The following is an 18,555-nucleotide window of genomic DNA, read 5'->3' as shown; positions in this document are numbered from 1 at the left end:
TAATCTTTGTTTCAGAGAACAACCTGAAAATGCTAAATCTCTGCATACAAGTGACCCCTGACCTCATGGTGCCATCAGAATCCTTCCACTGGTTAAAGAGCCGAGTGGCTTTCTTTAAACAGGGCTCATAGTTTCTGACGCAGGCAAACAGCAGCAGGTAGCTCCTCAACACTCGCTGAGACACCGAACCGGAGTCGGTCCACTCCTGCTGATTGATCAGATCCCGGAACAGATCCACAATGTAACCCTGAAAACACACAAGCAGTCAGTCTACAAAGTTTTTCACTTAAGAAAATAGTGTCAAAGTAAAATACTTTAAAGTACAGTTGGGTTTAAAAGAGCTTTGAAAGGAATGGTATTTAAGATTTTCAGGCATTAATTTGTTTGCCACGAGCGCCATCTTACTTTCATCTGGTTCTCCAGCTCAGGCATGTCTCTCTTCTCCATCAGCTTGTAAAGTGGAACGAGTTCTCCAAAGCCCTGAGTCACAGCCATAATCTCAGTCTCTCTGGACAGGTAAAGAGACAGCTCCAGGGCCGTGTCCAGCCTCACCTTCCCAACGCTGCAACATGGAGGACAAGCTTCCCATCAGATCAGAATCAAACTGAACTCAGTCAGTTCTTGGAGGAAACCTGACTGGCTGATTTCAAAAACAACACCCAGCTTCAAAACAGAGGAGGAAAGGTAACCAAGGTTTCGTTTTTAACCATAAGGCTGACATTAAGCTAAAGTTGTTTAATGTGATATTGGATCATAATCAAAATACTAAAGAAAAAGCTTTTTTTTTTCCAGTATGGATGCTGAAATTCGCTGGAGAAGCTAAACCTGAGCTGTTAAAGAAGAGCACCAGCTAAAAGCTAACAGAAGCAGAACACTTCTGAACACTAGCTGAAAGGAACAAAACAGTAGCTAAAGGCTAATAGGAGCAACAGGCTAGCCAGTAGCTTAACGGTAAGCAAAGGTTTAAAGTAGCAGAACAGTAGCTGAAAAGCTCAAAGTAGCATAAAAAGCAAAAAACAGAGCCAGTAGGTGAAGTAGATTTAAAAGAGAACAATGTTTTTGAAGGAACTGAAGAATCTCAATGTCTCAGAGTTACAAAAACAGAAATCATAGCATCCATCTCCTTAATGGCTAAAATAGCACAAAGTATGCAGGAGCAGTGAGATGGCAAAAATTGTAGGTAAAATTAAAAAGAAGAGGAAAACAACAATGTAAATGCTGAGTCAGCATCCACACGATAAGATCAATGTTGGGTGAAGCTTTTCACAGACCCGACCAGCTGGAAGACGTTCTGGATGAGGCTGGCTCTATCGTTGCCGGACAGAGCCGTGTGGTTGTGATGCAGCAGATTAATTATGGAACCCCAGCCCTCGCCTGCATAATGGACCATGTAGTAACCACTCATGTTGACATTAAACTTCACCCAGTCCACCTCCTCAGGCAGGTACAGGACATCTGAAAGGCAAGGAGCACAAACAAGCTTTAAAGGAAGAAGAACGGGTTGAATTTAACTGTTTGAGGTCTCTGATTACAGCAGAAAAGAATGAGTCTGAGTGAAATACTCACCGGTTTTTGTTTTGAGAAGGAAACGATGGATGGTGTTGGACACGCTGGTCTGGTACGTCAGAGGGATCTGCCACAAGTACCTTAAAAACAACGCAAAATACATCAACGACTGACAAAAAGTTGTGAAAGCTAATAAAGAACGTACAGTATCTAAAACAATGTTTCTCTGTGAAGTTCTGATAAATAAAAGTTTAATTTTATTCCATAAAAAATAGTTGAAAGTTTTCACTAAGCTTCTTCTACAGAAACTACTGCTGCACATTTATAACATGTGCTTCATTTCTCACCCTTCAGTGAGCGACAGGTCATCGGCCCTCAGGAAACGCTCCTGACTGAGTCTGACCTCGCGACCTCTGACCTCCACAGTGACCAGCGGGAAGCCTTCCTGCAGCGTCCAGGTGTCCATGATGGCCTTGACATCCAGCTCATCGCCAGAGTACCACTTCTGAAGCACATCACACATTCAGATACACAAATAAGTTCACACACAACTCGTAATTTGTCTTATTGGCATTTATACAAATCAAACAGAAACATGCAGGAAATTACTGACAAATTATTAACTTAACGGCTTGTAAATATAGTGAAACTACCACAGCCATTTCTGCTACAAGAGTTCATGCTCAGTTCATTGTGTTTTTACAATTTTTTGTCATTATTTGGATGCGTTTTTGTCAAAGTGCTCTGTTCCACCAAGCAGGAAAGCTCACCGAGGCTCCAGACTGAAGTTTCCGTTTGGAGCAGAATTCCACGTGTTTCATTCGACCTTCATCCAAATCATCCGAGCTGCAGATCTGGTGGCATCACATACAAAATTTAGCAGACAAAAAAACAAACAAACAACAAAAACAAAATAATCAAAGACAAAACTAAACTGCAGCACGTTTTCCCTAACATTCAACTTCCCCACTGATCCTGCAGGATTACATAAAGAGGAGGAATTGCAATAGTGTTTTCCAAAAACTCGTCACAAAATGAACATGTCAAGGTGTAAAAATTTACTAATAATAATTTGAGTGATTTCTAAGTAAATCTACACTTGAAAATGGGTTTTATCAGGTTTTGATCACCTGCGGAAGTTTAAAAACTCATGGATTCCTTCCATCACTTATCATCTACTCCTGCAGATTCTGCAAGTTTTACCACTTTAGGATGATCGAGACCCCAGGCAGTGTAAGCTGCTGGCAGACACTCATCACTCACATCAGTCAGGCTCTCCCACAGGTGGCTGTTCACAGTGTTCTGGTAGCTGAAGCGCTTCAGGTATCGGATGATGCCGATCTCAAAGGCCTCAGGGGTTAGGAAGTCCCGCAGCATGTTCAGAATACACGCGCCCTAAAAACGTATCCATTCAAACGTGAGGCAGCAGACTTACTGACATTTCTATTTATTTAAAGTAAGAGCTAATATCCTGCACACGCTGACCTTGTCATATGACACGTCGTCGAACATCTCCTGGATCTGCGTGGGGTTTTCCACTGGGGTGGAGACTGGGTGGGATGAGCTGAGAGAGTCCACCTCCATGGCTTCAAAACATTTGCCCAAGAAGAAGTTATCCTGAGAAAAACACGGCGTAGAGAGAGTTGTTTTTAGGTGTCTGAAAACAAAACGCTTTCTGTGTTGTATTTCATCCTATATGATCAAAAATCTCTTCTATGTTTTTTGTAAATAAAAAGGAAAGTTCTGAATTAAATTGGAAAGAAATGTAAGCGGAAATAAAGAAAGGCTAAACCACGTTTAGTCGTTTTTTTGTGCTCGGCTCTTACCACATGCAGATCTGGGTAAGTGATGTCGAGGGAAATAAACTCCATGAACTTGGCAAAACCCTCGTTGAGCCACAAGTCATTCCACCACTCCATCGTCACCAGGTTTCCAAACCACTGAAAACACACGAAAGCTGCATTCTAACGAAGGACGCGCTCTCACTTTCAGAATTAAATTTGCACGGGCTTTCTTTTACCGACCTGGTGTGCGAGCTCATGGGCGATGACCTTCGTGATGGCCAGTTTGTCGGAGGCGGAGGACTTGTCGGGGTCAAAGAGGAGGCCGGTCTCTCTGTAGGTGGTCAGACCCCAGTTCTCCATCGCACCAGACTGGAAGTCGGGGATGGCTGCCAGGTCTGCAGGGAGCAGCAAAAAGACCGTGAAGAAAATTAAATATGAAGCAGCCGGCCCTCTGAAACATACTATAATACTGATTCTTGACTTGATTATCCATTTTCCTAAATGGAAATCAGGAATAATGCATAAATGACCACAGAGTAAAATTTAAACTAATCTTTGGACTTTTCCAAAATAAATGTTGTGCTGTAGCTACTGCTGCTTTGGTTGCCATGTCATAAAAGCCAGATAATAAAACGCATCTCCACCGACCCTGTTTGGGAAGCGGGTAAGGGATGTCGAAATAATCATCATAGAAGTCCAACAACTTGACTGCAGCGTCCAAAGCAAAGGCCGTCTGGTTGATCTTCTCAGGGACAGAATAAATGGAGATCTGATGGGAATCACAGGAAAGAACTATGAGGAAACACGTCAACTTTTCCTAAACTTATAAAGCAGTAAAAGCCTGCCTCATCAAGATTAAATACAAGTATTTCTACAGAACATTTGGGCCTCACCTGGACTCCGTGCTGCGTGGTTCTGCTCACAGACAGGAAGTCTGACACGATGTAGGCCACCAGGTAAGTACTCATTTTTACCGTTGTGTCAAAGTGATCCTCCAGTAAACCGCCAGGCAGCTCCACTGTTTTAACCTGGGGGACACAACACAGGCGTTAAGCTTTTTATGGGTTTATTTCTTCTTATAACCACATTCTGAAAACCTGCAGACTTTCGTGCGGAGTTAAACGACGAGAGGACACGTACCTTGGGCATGTTGGAAATGGCTATGTGACGTGGCTCTCGTGTGATCCGTATGGTGAAGTTGGCTTTGAAGGCGGGCTCGTCAAAACAGGGGAAGGCTCCACGAGCAAATGTAGCCTCAAACTGTGTAGATGCCATGACCCTGAGCGAAGCAGAAATTAAACAAAAGTGGATGTTATCGTTGAAAAATATTTGTTTATATCCACTGTTTCTTTAGTCAGAAAGTTAATTATAAAAAAACCTTTGAAACGCATAAAGAAGTGGGTTTTATGGTCTTACCGGACCTCCCCACTGCTGGTGCGGTAGCTGCTTTTGTAGAAACCATGAAAGCTGTCGGACAGGTTGGCAGCAAACTCCAGCTGGACCTCGTACTTCCTGCCTTTGGCCAGCACCGAGTCCGACAGCAGGGCCAGCTGGTGGAAGCGAGGATACTCCAGCACCCTCAGGGGCCTCGCGCCACCGGGGGCCAGGAGCAGCACGTTGGATACCTGCATCTGCTTGGCGTGGAGAATCACCACGCTGGTGTCCTCGTGCACATCCAGACTGATCCGGACCACGCCGGTGAAGTCGAGGGTGGTGAGGTTTGGGTGGATGGTCAGGTCGTAGTGCAGGGGGCTGACGGTTTGGGGAAGCCTCATCCGGTCCCAAGGGAAGCGCTGACCGTTTGTGGCGATGGGGGGGTCACTGGGTTGGCCTTCATTTGGGATCTGGGCTCCGGAGGAGGGAGGACAGAGGACAGAAAGCACCAACAGGAGGGGAAACATGGTGGCAAAGATGGCAGGAAAGTCCTCTCACCTGGAAATACAATAACAGACACATTTTATTCAGCTAAATATTTACACTTAAATAGCTGAATGGGGGAATCTAATTGTTGCTTTGTCAACTCAATGAAGGACGAGGAAGACGTGAATGCAACACTTTCGATTTCACACTAATTTCCATTTATTAATATGTAAGGGCCCAAATCATAATTTGGTTTATTTCACTCGAAGTGAATGTTCACACATTCTAACATCTTACATGTTTGATTTATAGGTTAGGTATTTTACCTACTAATGTTAAAAAGGCTCACCTTACCGTTTTGTCCCCCTGCGCGCAAGGGGGACAAGAGTTTGTCAAGAGTGAAAGTGAAACAGAAGAAGGATCCAGGCTGGCAGAAAAACCGGAGGAAACGATTCAGCGGAGCTGTCAGAGGTTCCGTGTCTCACACACAAAGCTGCGTGACATTCTGCTTTTAAAGCCTCCGCATATCTGCAGGTTTAACACACAAAACCCAAGAACTGAGCGGAATTACCTCATTCAGTTCGGCTCTCAGCAAATAAACAGTAGACAAGCTTCAAATGTGTTGCAAAAGTAACACTGACTGCATCACATTACTGCTAAAATGGACCAAAATACGCGCGAGGGACTCTGAGGGAAAGAACCAGGAAGTTGCGTTTTATTTTGACGATGCCACATTTGACCACTAGATGGCACCGTTACTCAAGTTTCAACTCAACTTTATTTAAATTTAAGCGGACAATTTTTGTGCAAACCGATGAAGTTGTGGCTCTGATGGGATCAGAACAATATAATTTAATAAAACACATTAACTCAAAACAAAAAGACTACAATATATATCAAAAGAAACACAGCAAGCATTAAAAAACATATAACTAGTATTAAAACAGGAGACACACTGAAAGAGAAAACTTTTTAAAAGTGATGTTTTTCCCCTAATGTGTTCCTGTTCATATGATGATTTATTTATCATACTAATATTCAAGATCTTTTTTTAAGTGAGCTTTAAAAAAATTTAATCAAAAATGATTTACCTATTTACTTTTTTACTTTCTGTGCACCTTTGTTGGACAGATATTCTGATAAGCAGTAGATGCTTCAAGAAATGTCGCATTTCCTATATTATTTTGTTTTCTGAAGTGTAGCTGTGTTTCCTGAAATATTCCTTGCTTTTAAGAAAATTGTCCTTTTCACTTTTTATGTGTTTCTCAAGTTTTGTTGTGTTTTTAGATTTTGTTGTTGCATTATCCGGTCCTTTCCAACTCTGGAAAATGTTGTTAAGCCAATACAAATGTTACAGCTTCTCTTGTTTTTGAAGTCATAAATCATGTAGTGCTTTAATGTTTATTTACTCTGAAAAATAAGAAAAGTTGTCTTGAAATTTTACACTTTGATGTACCAAATTTTACACCACAAAGACCTGATGCTGCTTAAAATGTGTTCATGTTCATGTTTATGAATAAAAAATGGGGTGATAAGTCTTTAAGACAACAAAAGATAAAACTACATCTTTGTCTTGTTTAGAGGATTATTATAATGCATTAAAGGAAGTCATAGAGAACATCAGCTTTAACAAAGATAAGCTTTTCTGGAACTGAAGAAAAAAAGTTAATGAAAGTTTTTTTTTTGTTTTACTAACAAAAATAGGTTCAATAGTCATACAATAAGCATGCTCACTTTAAGTAATCATATATTCCTGCTTCAAAAAGGCTTTTTCTTTATTTATTAACAGTTTTCTCATCACCACGTCCTGTTATTGTTGTTGTTGTTTGATGAATTTATTTTGCAGCACCCTGAGATGACTTTTTTATTTTGAAATAACGTTATGTTTTAAATTGAGTCTTAAATAAAACTAATAGGAATTAACAAAAAAAGGTCAAAATTCCTTTTTAAAGCTGTCAGTTTGAAAAGAGAAAAAAGGGATTCCCTCCCCTACACACACCCACCCACACACACACACACACACAAAGGGATAAAGTCCATCCCATCTGCAAATATTATTGAGTAAACGTTCCAGTGGCGGTGTCTTATGAGTGGTGACTTCAGCAGCTGCACTTTGTTGTACTTAAGAATGAAAAGCAAACATATTTATGACATAAATCCAGATTTATAGGCAGCAACCAGACTCAGAAAAAACAAACTTAGCACTGAGGAAAGCTCAGTTTTAGAAAACATAAGATCCAAGAGGAGTCATCTTGAGGTGGAGAATGTTGAAGCAGGTGCTGATTGGGGGTCTGTGTGGGTCGATCACACTGGCTGTAGGAATCCTAATCGGTCACTATGGAGTCACAAAGAGCGGTGACTCTGCACCGTCCTGGGTAAAAGATGTGGCAAAGGATGTGGATGAGAACCTCATTCAACAGTTTTTATCTGAGGTGGATAATGTTAATATTCAGGAGAACCTGAGGTGAGTTGATGCGTTGTCAAAATTAAATGGGAATTATCGGAATTTTATGAAATATGTTTTTGATTCATGCAAGTATAAAATTCTTTAAACCAAAATGGGAAAATGAGAAGTAAAGCACTTTAAACAATAAAAAACTGTGAAATGTTCTCAATGAACTCTTATATATTTGTAAAGTTTATCCGGTATTTACAGTAATTTGTTGATCCTCATCAATGTGTGAATAAATCAGGTTTTTCTTTATCTAAAACTTTCCTTCACAGGGAGTTGACCAAAGTGCCTCATATGGCCACCACAGCTGGAGACGAGCAGACGGTGCAGTTCATGTTAAAGAGGTGGCAGGACCCCGACACTGGTCTGGATCAGGCCTGGAGAGAGGAATATATGGTCTATCTTTCATTTCCCGACCGCAACAAACCAAATAAAGTTACTGTTGGTGAGCGAAACTGATGAAAGACAGCAGGGATGTTTGCTGTCGTGGTTTTGTTCAGCCTGCTTCTGAATCTTCTTAAAAATATACAGTAAAGGAAGGATGAAAGTTAATGAAAAGAAATAAAATTAGTCTTTATGAGCACTTGTTCTAACGGCTTGTGACTTTTGAATTCCAGTGAATCCATCTGGAACTGTGCTGCATGCTGCCAGAGAAAAGGAGAAGCCCTACACTTCAGACCAGGAGGATCCTGAGGTGGTCCAGCCGTATGCCGCGTACTCTCCTCCAGGACACCCCAAGGTAAAACAATGTTACAGCATCCTAAACAACGCTTAACGTTTCCTGAAAAACACGACTGTTAAATCATGAACAGCGCAAGGATTCCCATCTTCCAGCATTTGATTGCGTGTTTGCGCACAGATCCTTTACACGGTTTGTGTTTATGGGACATTCTGTTTATGAGAAAAAGAGTTTTACAAAGTAATTCACTAAAACTGTAAAATAAAAATCACACGATGATCACATTTTCTGACTCAAACCGCTGAGGCCCTACTCTAAACCTCTCACATCTTACGACTTTATGTTACACTTGGTTGGAATTTTGTCATAACAAAACAAAGATTTCACTGCCACAATAATCATCTGAAGCTCCAGCTTCAAACAATGCTTTCCATGAAACACAGGAGGACACAGCTACAGGAAGGGGTTTTACACAGACGGTGCTGTGAGGGCGTATAAAGTGAGAAAGAAATGTACTACCCAGACAGGGATGTGAGCAAACAGATATTTCATTTACCTAATTAATAAGTCATTATCATAAAAATATGATTGGATTCTAAACTTACATTACACAAGTGGATATATATACTTTCAGCACCAGTTCCCATGGCCTTGCTTGAGAAGAAAAAATCTTTTGGAGGTTATTTAACTTTCTTTTAAATCTTATTTTTAGGACTGTGGGAATAAAATGTCTAAGATAAACATTCTAAACTGCTTTTGTTTGTTTCGACAAATAACTTCTTTTCCACATTCTCATGTAAAAAGTTACAATTTTTTTCCATATCGTGGGTTAAAGGCTGTTTTCTGTGTTTGTTTATTTTTTTGTCCAGTTTAAGTAAAACAAATATGCAGTTCAACATTACTGAAACACCAAGCTTCCTTTAGTTTTATCCCTAAACCTTTGAGAGTTGGTTGAAATAATGTTTGGCAGTTTGAAAATGGATGATAATAATTACCGTGAAAAGAAAACAACTATGACAACAAACCGTGGACACAATATGTTAATAGGTTTTATCTAATTCAGTGTGGAAACTAACCAGAAGAGGAAACATGATTTGCTTGTTTAATTATTAACAGTCTCATTCTGTTAAGAGTTACCTGCTGGTTTGCCTTCTTTATCAGATAACACATCTTCAAGGCCAATTTCTTTTGAAAGTTTTATCATTGCTGATAAATTTATTTGTTATCGTACGGAGAGATTGCACAAACCATCAACCAGTGATGATTCACACAGATAAGATTATTTCAACTATGAATTGCTGTGTTTGCCTGTTTCAGAATTTTAGATGCTAGATTTATTTTATAAATCTATTCACTGGGATATTGATTGGAGCTGCTGACAGAATTATAATCTTTCTGATTCTTTTAAGGGGAAACTTGTTTACGCCAATCAGGGGAAACTCAGTGATTACAGCCACCTGAACCAGACAGTCAACCTGGAAGGAACCATCGCTATCACCAGATATGGAGGAGCAGGAAGAGGAGCCAAAGTACGTCTTTTATTCTGGACCTAAACGAGAAATACACTAAATATTATTGAGACATTAATATGTACATCTAATTTACATAAGCAAATCCACAAATTTATTGAACTGAATTTTTTTGTGACTAAACAATAAATGAAAACTGTTATAGTTTGTGTACAGTCACTGACACCTTTTTAAAATCAACGATACTCTTAAAAAAAATGAAATTACTTCTGTCCCCCATCGACTCGTGGGACAGAGGCCCCTCTTTCTGGGATAATGTTTTCAGGAAGAAAGTTAAAGTGAGGAATGCAGCACATCAGTTTATTCAGACAACAGGAAGCTCTATAAAAGAAATAACTTTACTACATACAGTAAAGCATGACAGAGGTACTATCATGCTGTGGGACTGCTTCACCGTGTCTGGGACTAGTGGCAATTAATGCAGCCAAAAACACAAAATTATCCATCCATCCATCCATCCATCCATCCATCCATCCATCCATCCATCCATCCATCCATCCATCCATCTTTCTTTTCCCAGATCGTGGCGAACTGGTGCCTACCTCCAGCAGTCACTGTCTGAGAGGCGGGGGACGTCCTGGACAGGTTGCAAGTTTATCTAGATCACTTAGAGTCAAATTTGTTATTTATTTGTTAATTATTTGAGGCTTGACAGCAGGACAACAACCCAAAGCATGCATTTAACAACCTTTGAGTCCTGTTAAAAAACAACACATGAAGGACTGTCTTAAATTCGTCCACAATGAGACATGACTCGCATGCATAAAGTTTATTTTGACAGTTTTACTCCTTATACACTCATTGTGTTTGTAGGTGAAAATGTATCTGACTTGACAGAAACATTAAATTATTAATCTGTTCATTATTTTGCTAAAATTCAGTTGTTTACTAAATGTGTGTCTCATGCAGGCCATCGTAGCAGCAACATACGGCATCATCGGCGTGCTCGTGTACACTGACCCTCTGGACATCAACGATGGTCTCATGTCTGACGTCAATGAGACGTATCCTCACTCCTGGTACCTGCCGCCATCCGGTGTGGAGAGAGGTGCCTTCGGCAGTGACTTTGGAGATATGCGCACACCGTACCTGGCTGCCAAAGGTAACTACTGTCTTCTGCACCTTTACTTCCCCATGCATCAAGCAGAACTGTTTTAGTCCATCTTCAAACTTGCATTACATCAAAATATATTATTAACTAACTCTTGCACTAACCTTTATTGCAGAGGACACCTACAGAATCCCAGAGGCAGATATTAAAGGGGTCCCTCCCATTCCAATACAACCAATTGGATTTGAGGATGCATACATACTGATTTGGTTTGTGAAAATCTGTTTGTGGAATAATTAATGCTTAAAATGTTTAATTATAACTCCAAACTGAGTTATGCTCTTTGTTTTTCTTTAATCACTTTAGTGCGTTGGGTGGAGATGCAGCTCCACCTGAATGGCAGGGAGGATTTAACTGCACCTACAATTATGGAGCTCCAGGGTTCAAACCTACATCTGAGTTTAACAACAGGTTGTCAATGCTTTTTATGTTTCCTATTCAATAAAATGTCAGAGATTAGTTCATGAGTAACAGCTCCGACATCGTGGTCACATCATGTCCAATTTTAAAAGTTTACACTCTTACAAAGCTTCACCTAATCTAAGTTACATGTTTTTAAATGAACATATATTATTCTGTATGTTTTAAAACTTACTTGTCTTTGTCAAAAACCTTACACTTTAAAATGATTGAATTTCTTTGAACAAATTTTTTTTTACAATTTTTAGGGGGAAAATAGGAAAGCTATTGCTAGAGTATGGTAGAAAAAAGCATAACTGTCTCTGTTTACATCTGTCATTAGGAGGTATCCTGGATGATCAGATCAAAAGAGGACAGCAACATGTCTTAAATGGTTGCTGTCTTCTGTCCTCCTAAAGTTAAATCAGGGTTTCAAGTGTGAATGTGTGAATTCACACCTGGACTTGAAATGCATCTTTTATTCAGATCTGTCTATTTATGGTCACCAAAAAGCCATGTCATGTGTAAACAGGGCCTTTGTCTCTCTGTTTCTTCAGTATTCCAAATTTAAACTCTTTTCCAGCGATATAAAAATGGACATCTTCAATTACGCAAAGGTAGTAAACTCCTCCAATGTGATGGGCGTTATCAGAGGAAGCGTTGAACCAGGTGAGAGTGGTGAAGAAATCCAAATAAATCATAAAATCAACTGCGCTCGGCTTGTAATATTTCTGTAATTCCTCCGCGTGTGTGTTTCCAGACAGGTATGTGATGTATGGAAACCACAGGGACAGTTGGGTCCATGGTGCCATCGACCCGAGCAGCGGGACGTCAGTCATGCTGGAAATCAGCAGCGTACTGGGCAGAATGGTGAAACAAGGTGAGAAGAGTCATATAATTACTGGAAGAAGAGGCTGTCTGATAGTTTTGGTTAGAAATAATAGCTCATCTTTGTGCTTCTGTATGGCAGGAAAATGGAGGCCTCGCAGGTCCATCGTCTTTGGAAGCTGGGGAGCTGAAGAGTTCGGCCTTATTGGGTCTGCAGAGTACGCAGAGGTAGTTTCCATAAAACTCCCAAACTGGAAAAAAGGAGCATTCCAATTCAACTCTAAACTGCTTTAAAATGAAACTATATTTGTTTTTGAAAGAAACTAATGGCAGTCTTTTATGTTTCATAAATGAGAGAAAAATTTGAGAATTTATTTAGAAGAAACTAAAAGCATCATAACTTCAGCTGATGCAAAATGTTACAGCATAGTCGTTTTACAACTGTTCATCTCAAGATGTGTTTTCTGATAAAGCATTTCATTGGGTTAGTGATTAACTTCCTGTTATGTCATGTCTACTTCCACTGAGAATGAGTTAAAAAAAGGAGAGAAAATTTGATGTTTTCTGTCCTTCAGGAATACGTCACCAAGCTGAGTGAACGCACGGTGGCTTACATCAATGTGGACATAGCTGTCTTTGGTAAGACAAACAAAACTTCCCTTTTATTTGTGTGAGTGTTTGTGAAAACCAACCAGCATTAAAAGATACCAAAATGGCCACAGCTCAGTTAATTTTACAGATATTTACCCAGTTTGACGTGGTAGTAACTGAGATTGATCACCAACACATATTTTAAGTGCTAAAAGATTGTGCTATTTGTTTAAATGTCAATGCTCTTTGTCCGTTAGCAAAATACCTCATGAGCCACTAGGCAAATTATAACGAAACTTATGGGAAATACTCATTAGATGTAACTCTTCAAATGATTACCTATCTATCAACTCACAGACAGACAGACAGACAGACAGACAGACAGACAGACAGATAGATGGATTGATGGATGGATAAATCAATAGATTCTCTTGCGGAGATTTTAAAATGTATATGACAGTTTTACTAAACTCTTTTATTTTTAACTCCTCAGCCAATGCCACCCTCAGAGCTTCAGGGATGCCATCAATGCAAAATGTCATCTTCAAAGCCACAAAACAGGTTTGCATTTCAAGAAATTACGTTTTGTTTTACCCGTCATTTTAAACTGAATAAAACTAATGTACAAAAAGCACCGTCATATACAAGTGTGTTTTATTGCTTATTTACAAGGTCAATGCACCTGGACTGGATTCCACGAACGTGTACGATAACTGGAAATGTTACTTTAACAGGACCAGCCCGACCCACGGTCTCATTCCAAGGTACTGACACGCAGGGGCAGCTCTCGGGTTAACCAAAGCAGCCTTAGAAATGACAAAAGTTTTTATTCAAACTCTCACATGAGTCTGAACATTTACAATCTATACACAGAAAGGATCAGACTAAGAGGTCATCTTTAGTCAGCAGCTCTTAAAAAAGCACATAAAGATTTAAAGCAGTTGTTTTAGGTGATTTGCAATTAAGTATTTATTTTTCTTCAAATATGAAAGCACAAGACATACATCCTCTGTCGTTTTTTGTTGTTGTTTTTACATCTGCAATATGTGATTGTGACATTTTGAATAAGGCAATACATAGTTTAAAAAAGATGCTGTAGATGTATTAAAACATAGCCTTGGTAGTAGTTTTTGTATTTCATCGACTAAACTTTGAATAAATTTACATTGTGACTGTGCTCATGTTCAATAATGTTAAAATTCAACATTAAAATAGCTGATTTGTCCTTCTTTTAGTAAAAATGCTTCATGGTTTTCCTTCTGCAGGCTGGGATATTTAACAGGAGCTGGGAGTGATTACGCTGCCTTTGTTCATTACCTGGGAATCACTTCAATGGACATGTCGTACACATATGACAGGGTATATGGACATTCTTTTATTCTTCATAAACTTTACCAATCAGCATTTTTAAAGGTTTTTCGTCTAAATTGCTTCTGCTCAGATTATTATTCAATACAATGTTGGGGACTGGATGTGCTGCATTGTTTTATTACTTTTAAGTTGTGTCATTTCATCTTTTGTTTTAATTAATTTGCCTGTTTAGCACCAATATGTGAAGAAGTCAGATTTTATTTAGTTATTTTATTGTCAACCCAAACTGATTGTGGTTCCTCAGAGTAAAACAAGTGCTCGGATTTATCCTGCTTACCACACAGCATACGACACCTTTGACTATGCTTCAAAGTTCATTGATCCTGGTAAGCCCTGCTGTTCCTTTATTTGGCCTTTTGTGCACCATCATTGTATTTACATTTAGTCCTTGTGCTGCAGGTGACACTCTTCATCATCATCCAAACATTTCATGATAATTCTGCCATCAGATTATCCAAATAGTTTCTCTTCTTCCCAACATCACAATCTTCTTCCTCCTCCAAGGGTTTGTGAGTCACCAAGCAGTTGCCAGGACAGCAGGGAACATCCTCATCCGACTGGCTGACAGTCTGGTGTTGCCACTGAACTGCAGCGACTACGCTGAGAGTCTGGAGGAGTATCTGAAAACAGCAGTGGACTTGTATCAGGAGAAGCTTCAAGCTAAGAAAATCTCTATGGGTGAGTACAAGACCACAGCTCACAATATCAGCAAGCACTGATGCTGAACTCGAGGACTTTCCTGATCCATGAAAGCATCATGTGAAACAGAGACTAGAAGCCATCCATTTTCTACAGCCATTCATTCCTGTTCAGGGATCTGGTGCCTATCTCCAGCAATCATTGGTTAAAAGGCAGGGTGGCACCTGAACAGGTCACCAGAACATCACAGGCCCAAATAGAAATAAACACCTATTCCCACTCACACATAAGAGCCTGGAGAAAATCCACACATGCACGGGGAAGACCTGCAGAAAGGCTCCAGCCGGAAGTTGAGCCCAGAAACCTTCCATGTGAGGTAACAGCGCTAACAACTGTTCCATTATGGAGGCAGAGGGCAGGAAAAGTGGACAGCGTTCGGTGCTTAGCACTGTTGCCTCGCAGCAAGAAGGCTGCAGGTTCAAAACTCAACCACAGCCTTTCTGTGTGAAATTTGCATGTCCTGTACTTATGTGGGTTTTTTTCAGGTAATTCTGTTCTCTCCCAAAAACATGCATCAGAGGTTCATTAAAGATTCTAATTGTCCTTAGAAGTCAGTAAGAGGATGAATAATGAACTGTCTCGTTTGTCTCCATTTGGCCCTGTGATGGACTGGTGACCTGTGCAGGGTATGCCTCACCTCTCACCCAATGACCACAGACACTAGCTCCCTGTGACCTTTGACCTTTGAGGTTTTTGAGAACTGGGGGGGTGGGTGTCAGTATCACAGACAGGGAGGCTGCTGAAACAAAGGAGTAACTAACATTTCTAGACCAGAAAGAGACTGACTGCTAAAGTGGAGCATGTGGGACAGGAAACTGACATCCTGCAGAAACAGTCGCTAAAGCTGCTAACAGAAAATTCTTAAAAGACGGTATACAAGGTGAGCAAAAAGTTGTTGGAATAGTGGGGTTAAAAGGAAGACAAACTGGCATCCTGGTGCCTCAAATGAACAGAGGTTTATGATGTGCAGTAACAAAATACTACAAACAACTTTACAAAAGGAGTTTGAGGCTGAGAGAGAAAAAGTAAAACAGTGTTCAACCTGTAAGATTTAAAACACACGGGAAAGGTTGATCTTCTTCTTTAGTTTCTAACTTTTAATGCCCCTGTGGAGGCATGCAATAACTTTGGTTTTAGTAACTCACAAAAAGGATAGAGGAAAAGAAAACTGAGCTTTAAATAGTGACATAATATTGCCAAAAAGTAAAATAGAAGAGAGACAATTAAGAGCGTTGAAGGAAAACTGCATCTCTGTAAAAGAAATGGCAGCAGAAAAGTAAATTAATGAAGTCAGTTTATACACACTGTTTTCCAGTCTCGCATTCATAGAGAGTTAGAGAGAGACAGAAAAATGTTATTGAAGGGTTGAAATGATTTGTTTTGTTTCAGAACCACTAAAACGTGCCGTGGCCAGTTTTCGCAGAGCAGCTGAACATTTAGACGAGTTGATTCGCAGCTCAGACCTGGGAAATGAAACGTAGGTGGACACGTCCAGCAGACACACCTCTGTGTCATCCACAGGAAGAGTAATGTTGGGTTTCCTCTCCTTCTTTTGATTGCTCAGGCCGCTGAAGGTCAGAAAGATCAATGACCAGCTCATGCTGGTGGACAGAGCTTTCTTGAATCCTCTGGCCTTCAAAGACAAATATGGATACAGGTGAGATAATCAATGATACAAACTATAAACTGTTTTTTGCAGCTGTAGCCAGACAAAGTACAGCTGTCATGTCAGGTCAGGATTAATGTTTTTCACGTCTTTGTGACTTTGCACGCATTGCTATAATCAGTTTCCAATAGGCAAAGGCAGACAGTTCTGTTTTTATCTGTGTCTGTCTGTGACTTCATGTGTCTGACTGTTACCAAAATATCTCATGAACCACTGGACAAATAAAAAAAAAGACTTTCAGGAAGGAATACAACTGATTAATTTGGAGCCAATCAAGTTCAAGATGGCCATTAAACCTAATCAACCATAGTCAACTCATAAATGGCTAAACTCTAGTAAATTTTACAGATATAGAGCTTAAATGTGGTAGTAGCTAACAGTTATTCACAACACATACTCTGAGAGTGACATCTGGAGATATTGCACGAGGTTACTCATTTCAAAAGGTTGGACCAGAGCAGTAATACAGTTTTTTTTGTTTAAAACACTGGCATAAAACACAGCCGGTGGCATGAATTCCTTTAACGAAAGACAGACTTTTATTTTAAAGTTGTTTTTGTTGTCACACAGGCACGTTATCTGGGCTTCAAGTAATGCCGGTAAGCCAACCTTCCCAGGGGTGGCAGACGCCTTTGCCGACGCCGAGTCATCAGGATTGGACAGTGACTGGAATAAAGTGCACTATCACCTGTCAGTGGTGAGCCAAGCTATTGCAGGGGCCGCCAGCATGCTGGCTGATGTGATATAAGGAGAATAATGTAAACGTTCACGGGAACATTCATAAACCGACAGTGGCTTTTGCAGAAAGCAGTGATACTCTGTGGACTATTTATATATTATAAAAGAAGATTTGTAAATCTGTCACAGTTGTAGGCACAGAAATGTGATCAAAAACGTCTTTTTTCATTATAATGTGTGTTTTTAAATCTGTTTTCCATCCTACTGTTATATTTTCTCAAACACTGAAGTGTTTTCTGATTTCATGCAGGGTTTTGATCAATGCTCCTTTTTTTAAGCACAGTGAAGGCTACCAGCATTCAGGAAATATGAGAAGAATAAATAATTGATTTCAGACAAAAGCTATCACAATAGGCATTAATGAAGTGACACTAAATCCAATATAGTACATTGGTAATTTCTACAAATTAAAACTTTTCTTCTTCTTGTTTTTACAATATGTTGATTTCTGATGATACAGTGAGGGTAATACCTGCCTTCTCTTGCTTATTTTGGTACTTTTTGCTGTGAATGACTGCAGCAAAGAAATATTTAACCGTATTTTTAAATAAAAAACACATTCTATATTAAGAATATCCACTGTGAGGACCAAAGACAAATATTACCTCGCCTGTGGTCACTGATACTCCAGACAGTCTACCAAAAATTGACTGAAAAGAAAATGCATTAAATTCTGAGAATGTTTCACACTAAATGAGTTGCATTTATGAAGAAATCTATAAAACACTCATTTCTGGCAGGGTTTATATTAGATGTTGTTTTAAATTTGTCAGATTAGCAAAAACACTACATTTATTAAATACTTGTAAGTGCTTCATGAGGCTCAGCCTAAAGTGCTGCTGAAGGCTGAGATGGGCCTGCAGTACTGCTGTCTGCCTCCAGGGGTCAGAAAATACCTTGATATGAGTCCAAAATGTGATTCCAGAGTTAGTTGCTGTCAGACAAGTTGCCACAACAGAAAACTAAAATACAGCTAGGGAGTTTATGCACAGATCCACCTTTTGATAAAGTCTCCAATAATGTTTCTTAACACACCTAATATGCTTGTAAAACGTGTCATCAAGCTGAACTGTGAGGTAAAAATAAGACTTTTTTTTTTACTGATTGTAAAAACCTCCTTTGTCAAAAGTACAAAATATACTTTTAAAAACTCAGGATCAGGATAACTTGTGTTTCAGAAATGAATGACTGCTTGTATCATAAATACAGACATTCTTTGGTATTTTTAGCAGGAGAGATGAACAAACCATGATGGGTTTTTTTTTCTTTTCTTCCCTCTGGAGTGCTGTGTGAGTAATTTGACACTCACAATATTTATCACTGATATTTGCGGCGCTGCCCA

At 39.7% G+C, this 18,555-nt stretch overlaps 2 protein-coding genes across 5 annotated transcripts in view; one reads left to right on the top strand and one right to left on the bottom strand.

The window, feature by feature from the left end:
* The window catches only part of erap1b (endoplasmic reticulum aminopeptidase 1b), an 8,841-nt gene extending 2,981 nt beyond the window's left edge, over positions 1-5,860 (bottom strand). For 2 of the 4 annotated variants that reach the window (XM_017412411.3, XM_017412414.3), the window contains exons 1-15: positions 5,500-5,860; positions 4,707-5,222; positions 4,431-4,569; positions 4,184-4,318; positions 3,939-4,059; positions 3,531-3,685; positions 3,333-3,446; positions 2,992-3,123; positions 2,770-2,901; positions 2,277-2,360; positions 1,854-2,011; positions 1,567-1,646; positions 1,272-1,455; positions 406-562; positions 63-247 (exon numbers count right to left, since the gene is read on the bottom strand). In XM_017412411.3, coding sequence (XP_017267900.1) covers positions 63-247; positions 406-562; positions 1,272-1,455; positions 1,567-1,646; positions 1,854-2,011; positions 2,277-2,360; positions 2,770-2,901; positions 2,992-3,123; positions 3,333-3,446; positions 3,531-3,685; positions 3,939-4,059; positions 4,184-4,318; positions 4,431-4,569; positions 4,707-5,191 — 2,261 coding nt within the window. In that variant the 5' untranslated portion in view covers positions 5,192-5,222; positions 5,500-5,860. The remainder of the gene's footprint in view (positions 1-62; positions 248-405; positions 563-1,271; positions 1,456-1,566; positions 1,647-1,853; positions 2,012-2,276; positions 2,361-2,769; positions 2,902-2,991; positions 3,124-3,332; positions 3,447-3,530; positions 3,686-3,938; positions 4,060-4,183; positions 4,319-4,430; positions 4,570-4,706; positions 5,223-5,499) is intronic. The other 2 variants (XM_037977404.1, XM_037977406.1) reach the window with 2 other exon arrangements.
* A 1,375-nt stretch (positions 5,861-7,235) lies between these two features.
* naaladl1 (N-acetylated alpha-linked acidic dipeptidase like 1) lies at positions 7,236-17,588 on the top strand. Its single transcript, XM_017412416.3, has 19 exons — positions 7,236-7,614; positions 7,875-8,047; positions 8,220-8,341; positions 9,691-9,810; positions 10,720-10,912; positions 11,037-11,130; positions 11,228-11,332; positions 11,904-11,989; positions 12,081-12,200; positions 12,291-12,376; positions 12,724-12,787; positions 13,233-13,300; positions 13,412-13,503; positions 14,005-14,098; positions 14,355-14,436; positions 14,615-14,788; positions 16,199-16,286; positions 16,374-16,466; positions 17,046-17,588. The coding sequence occupies exons 1-19, from the start codon at positions 7,415-7,417 to the stop codon at positions 17,221-17,223; spliced, it is 2,232 nt and encodes a 743-aa protein (XP_017267905.1). The 5' UTR covers positions 7,236-7,414; the 3' UTR covers positions 17,224-17,588.
* The last annotated feature ends 967 nt before the right edge of the window (positions 17,589-18,555 follow it).

The sequence above is a fragment of the Kryptolebias marmoratus genome, linkage group LG1 (genome assembly GCF_001649575.2).
Source record: "Kryptolebias marmoratus isolate JLee-2015 linkage group LG1, ASM164957v2, whole genome shotgun sequence".
Classification (NCBI taxonomy): domain Eukaryota; kingdom Metazoa; phylum Chordata; class Actinopteri; order Cyprinodontiformes; family Rivulidae; genus Kryptolebias; species Kryptolebias marmoratus.
Note: the sequence above shows the minus strand (reverse complement) of the source record. Positions and strands in the feature narration are given on the sequence as shown.